The 6,000-nt window shown below is 38.6% G+C and overlaps 1 protein-coding gene across 1 annotated transcript in view; it reads left to right on the forward strand.

Moving 5' to 3' along the window:
- Window positions 1–4,888, forward strand: part of LOC308616302 (microtubule-associated protein RP/EB family member 1-like) — a gene marked incomplete at its 5' end in the record, with an annotated part of 79,282 nt that extends 74,394 nt beyond the window's left edge. Inside the window, one exon of the mRNA XM_081232586.1 lies at window positions 3,821–4,888. Coding sequence (XP_081088712.1) covers window positions 3,821–4,624 — 804 coding nt within the window. The 3' untranslated portion in view covers window positions 4,625–4,888. The remainder of the gene's footprint in view (window positions 1–3,820) is intronic.
- Window positions 4,889–6,000: the final 1,112 nt, after the last annotated feature.

Here is a 6,000-nt window from a genome sequence, read left to right on the forward strand (position 1 = left end):
GGCAGGAAAATCTGAATTGAAAAATTGCTGGATGATCAGTGATAACAAGTTTGTGAGTTAAAACTCCATGGGGGAACCCCACACTTTAGTTAGTTTTATTTCCTGGAGCTCTTCCAGTTTCCCAAGGTGAATACTGGAGAAATATTCCCTTTGGTTTCCTACAAGAGTGGGGGAAAGTAACCACTTTGAAATATGCCAGAGCATTCCATTCTTCTTAAAAAGACCTACCCTCAAAAGGAACTATTTCACCACAGCCTATTGGGGTTTAGTCAGAGACTCACTGATCTAGGGCAAGGAAAATACCCAAATCCAGTATTTCCACGGTGGTGGAAATACCCAACTCCAATCCCCTCCACCCATACTATCCCACCTAAGATGGGGGTGGGAGGATTGACAGGTACTTGTGAAATTCACAGGTTCACAAAAAGACTAGTACCTAATCATAGGACTACAGAATGCTTCCCCTGCCCCTACACCTCACCACCGCATCACTAAAAGACTAATTACTAGAGTTCCCTTTACCGAGCACATCATGTCCAACTTTCAACAAAGTGTTGCAAGACATAATAAAAGACAAAAACAAAGTTTGAAGATAAACAAGACTGAAAACCAGACTCAGATATAGCAGGGATTTTGGAATTATCAGACTGCGAATTTAAAACAACTTTGATTAAAACATTAAAGGATCTAATAGAAAACAAAAATAGACAATATGCAAGAACATAAGGATAATCTAAACAAGGAGATGGAAAGCATCAGAAAGAAATTGCTAGAGATCAAAAACACTAAACAGAAATAAAAAATGTCTTTGATGCACTTACTAGTAGAATGGATACAGCTGGAGAAAGAATCTCAGAGTTTGAAGATATGTCAATAGAAACTTCCAAAACTGAAAGCAAAGAGAACAGAGACTGAAAAAAATGGAACAGAATATCTAAGAAATGTGGGGTAAAAACAAAAACTGCAACATAGCATATAATGTAACATACATATATGGGGATATCAGGCAGGAAAGAAAGAGAGAAAGGAACAGAAGCAGTATTTGAAGCAATAATGATGGAGAATTTCCCTAGATTAATACCAAACCACCAAACCAGACACCAAACCACAGATGCACAAAGCTCAAGAACAGCAGGCAGGAAAAATGCCAAGACAAAACAAAACAAAACAACAACAACAAAATTATACCTAAGTATCTCATATCTGCAGAATATCAAAGATAAAGAAATAATCTTGAGAGGAACTGCAAATTAAACTACAATTTGTTACTGCTACACCCTTATTAAAATCCAAATAACACTGAAAATACCAAATTCTAGCAAGAATGTAAAGGAACAGGAACTTTCATTCATTGCTGGCAGGAATGTTAAATGGAGCAGCCACTTTGCAAGACCTTTTTATAGTTTGTTACAAAGCTAAACACAGTCTTGCCATATGATCGAGCTAAGCTCCTCGGTATTTACTGCAATGAATTGAAAACTAATATTCACACAAAAATCTTCGTGTGACTATTGACAGTAGTTTTATACATAGTTGCCAGAATGCAAGCAGTCAATAAGTCCCTAAATTGATGAATGGATAAACTAAATATCATGTTTATATCCATACAATGGAATATTATTCAGTAATAAAAAGAAATGAACTATCAAGCCATGAAAATACACAGAGGTATCTTGCATGTATGTTGCTAAGTGAAAGAAGCCAGTCTAAAAGGGCTACTTACTGTATGATTTTAACTATGTAATATTCATGAAAAGGCAGAACTATAAGGATGATAAAAATATCAGTGATTTCCAGGGTTTGCGCAAGTAGAAGGAGAGATAAGTGAAGCACAAAGAAATTTGGAATGGTGAAACTATTCTATATTTAGAGAAATCAGAAATGTAGCTTGTGGTTGCTTCTGGGGAAAAAAATTGCCCTAAGAGGTACATAGAGAAATGTTTTTAGCTAATACTAAGGTGGTAAACATATTGCAATATATAAATATATTGAATCAACATATTGTACACCTTAAACTTACATGATTTTATATGTCAATTATATCTAAATTAAAAACAAATAAAACAAACAAAAAAGCACTTAAAACCATCTAATGTACCATTTAAAATAAAAAGAAATTCTCTGGGGTAAAGGAAATCTTATACGTCTCAACTGATAGATAAATAGATCTAAAGATTATATATATGTAAAAACTCATCCAATATTCACATAAGATCTGTGAAATTCACTAAATGCAAATTATATTTCCAATTTTAAAAACTGAGAAAGAAAAAGAAAAAAAAAAGAGAGACTTGAGGGTTATATCATCCAATTATATACACAGATATTACTTAGCTTTGTCTTCAAACTGTTAAAAAAAGAAATTAAAAATGGATTTATAATACAATCTATATCATGTGAACAATGGAACCAACCTAAATGTCCATCAACAGATGAATGGATAAAGAAGATGTGGCACATATATACAATGGAATATTACTCAGCCATAAAAAGAAATGAAATTGAGTTATTTGTAGTGAGGTGGACGGACCTAGAGTCTGTCATACAGAGTGAAGTAAGTCAGAAAGAGAAAAAAAAAATACCATATGCTAACACATATATATGGAATCTAAAAAAAAAAAAAAAAAGGTTCTGATGAACCTAAGGGCAGGACAGGAATAAAGAGGCAGACGTAGAGAATGGACTTGAGGACACGGGGAGGGGGAAGGGTAAGCTGGGATGAAGTGAGAGAGTAGCATTGACATATATACAGTTCCAAATGTAAAATAGATAGCTAGTGGTAAGCAGCTGCATAGCACAGGGAGATCAGCTTGGTGCTTTGTGACCACTTAGAGGTGTTGGATAGGGAAAGTGGGAGGGAGACGCAAGAGGGAGGGGATATGCGGATATATGTATACATATAGCTGATTCACTTTGTTATACAGCAGAAACTAACACAACATTGTAAAGCAATTACGCTCCAATAAATATGTTAAAAAATAAAATAAAATAAAGCCCTCCCAAGTTTCTACAGTATCAATTCGTGTTGGATCTTGAATGCAGACATCTAACTACAAAGGTAGTTCAACTTCAAATTTTCAAAAGAATAAAGTGTATTATTTGCATTGTGGCCCATTATATTTTAACTGCATTCCTTCAATTATCCAGTAACTAGACCCTTGCTTTATTACTTAACAGCTAAACAATAATAAATGTTTTATTGGAATATTTAATATCTTGGTTTTAATCCTTGCATGGCAATCTACTTCTTTATGTGGTTCAATTAATCTTCATTTAACTTGTGCCTATCTGGCTTTTTCCTCAATAGTCTTTCACTTTAGCCTTCTAATTTCTCAATCTTAAACCAATTTGGGATTCCATACATCAACAGGTCTATGACTCTTTTTTCATATTTGATTTTTTTTTTATTTATTTTTTTTTGCGGTACGCGGGCCTCTCACTGTTGTGGCCTCTTCTGTTGTGGAGCACAAGCTCCAGACGTGCAGGCTCAGCGGCCATGGCTCACGGGCCTAGCCGCTCCACAGCATGTGGAATCTTCCTGGAACGTGGCATGAACCCACGTCCCCTGCATCGGCAGGCGGACTCTCAACCACTGCGCCACCAGGGAAGCCCATATTTGAATTTGTATCAGTTATTAGACTCTGTTTTTCCCACTTAGTACTTTTCTGTGAGATCTATTGTGGAATCTATAAATCTGTGATTGAGACAAGTGGGTGCTTAATAAAAACTTATTAATAATATATACACAGGGGTGGGCGGGGTCAGGCGGTTTGAATGAGATGAAGATGGAACCGGAGCTGGTTATGGGCAGCGGACGTAGTCCAGCCGAGAGCCGAAGGTGGCAGTGAATGTGTACTCAACGTCGGTCACCAGTGATAACCTCAGTCGACATGACATGCTAGCCTGGATCAATGAGTTGATTGAACGTCTGTGTTCAGGGGCTGCCTATTGTCAGTTTATGGACATGCTGTTCCCTGTCTCCATTGCCTTGAAGAAAGTGAAATTCCATGCTAAGCTAGAACAAGAATACATCCAGAACTTCAAAATACTACAAGCAGGTTTTAAGAGGATGGGTGTTGACAAAATAATTCCTGTGGACAAACTAGTAAAAGGAAGGTTTCAGGACAATTTTGAATTCGTTCAGTGGTTCAAGATGGTTTTTGATGCAAACTATCATGGGAAAAACTATGACCCTGTAGCTGCCAGACAAGGTCAAGGAACTGCGGTGGCCTCCTCCCTTTTTGCTCCGGTTCTGAACAAACTGAAGAAACCTCTCAGCTCTAGCAGTGCAGCTCCACAGAGGCCCACTGCAACACACAGAACTACTGCAACCCCTAAGGCTGGCCCGGGCGTGGTGCGGGAGAATCCTGGTGTGGGGAACGGGGATGACGAAGCAGCCGAATTGATGCAGCAGGTCAACGTATTGAAACTTGCCGTCGAAGACTTGGAGAAAGAGAGAGGTTTCTCCTTTGGAAAGCTAAGGAACATTGAATTGGTTTACCAGGAGAACGAAGGGGAGAATAACCCTGTACTGCAGAGGACTGTGGATACTCTGTATGCCACAGACGAAGGCTTCGTGATACCTGATGAAGGGGGCCCGCAGGAGGAACAAGAAGAGTATTGACAGCCTGGACCAGCTGAGCATCATCCGAATTCCTCACTCCAAATCATGTGCTTAACTGTAAAATATTCCCTTTTATTATTCTTAGAGGACTCACTGGTTTCTTTTTATAAGCAAAAAGTACCTCTTCTTAAAGTGCACTTTGCAGAAGTTTCACTCCTTTTCCAATAAGTTTGAGTTAGGAGCTTTTACCTTGTAGCAGAGCGGTATTAACATCTAGTTGGATCACCCAGGGAGCAAAGAGGCTGACCATAGGGCTCACTGTGTAGATGCTGGTAGCAGTGATGGCTGGAGAGGGTGGAGACCTCAGAAGAGAAATGTAAAGACTGATTTGAATTTTAAGCTAATGTGAAATCTTGACAGAGAACGCTTTAATAAATAAATGCCTTAAGAGTATTTAAAAGATGCTTCCATATTTCAAAATGTAAAATTTAACATGACGGGAGCTTCTGTGTGTTTGACAATGTGTCTGGGAAGGAAGGGCCAAAACCTGAAACCTTTGGGACTTGCTGTTCCCAGTCCTCACGGGGCTGCCTGATCCTCACAGGCCCAGAACTTGGCCCAAAAGGAAAATTGGAAAAGTTGCTTTGTAAAGCCAGTTGGTGTCCTTGACCAGTTGCATCCCTGATAAGAAGCAAGAGGCATTGTTGCCTGGATGAATAGAGGGTGTGTTTCAGCCTTGAGATGTTTTGAGTCGAAGAGCTTGATTTTCATAGAACATTCCTCTGGTAATTTTTCCAGTTATCCCTGATATTTCTATGTACTGTGTTTTGTTGTTGTTTGAAATGAGGTGTGTCCAGTTTTTAAATCTAACAACTACTTTTGGGGACTTGCCCACATCTCTGGGGTTTGAATGGGGGTGGTGTCCCATTTTACTGTCTTTTAAGTTTACATTTAACATGTTTCTCTTCTCTGCTCCCCTTGCCCACTGGGGACTCCTCTTTGGCTCCTTAAAGTTTGCTGCTTAGAGTGGAAGTTCAGCAGGCAGGTGACAATGCTGCAAGTTATTTCTGGACCTCTGGCAAAGGGAGTGATCAGTGAAGGAAGGCCACTGCTACCTTGGGATCTGCAAGGCTGGGTGTTTTCAGTACCTGCTGTCCACAGCCCTCCACTGTTATAGGAATACTTTGCCAGCACACTCATCTCTTTGGAGATAAAAATGTTAGTGTGTTACTAAATGTTAATTTTCTTTTGCAGAACATACAGTACCATGTCTGAATTAATTATTAATATTTAAAATATTTCATTCCTTAACTCCCTCATTTGCTTTGCCCACAGCCTATTCAGTTCCTTTTTTCAGCAGAATTTTGCAAAATATGTGTTACCCACTACTGAGATTGTTCTGCCCCTGATGTATTTGTATTGATTTGTTTCTGGTG

The sequence above is a fragment of the Mesoplodon bidens genome (genome assembly GCF_964165515.1).
Source record: "Mesoplodon bidens genome assembly, chromosome: 4".
NCBI lineage: Eukaryota > Metazoa > Chordata > Mammalia > Artiodactyla > Ziphiidae > Mesoplodon > Mesoplodon bidens.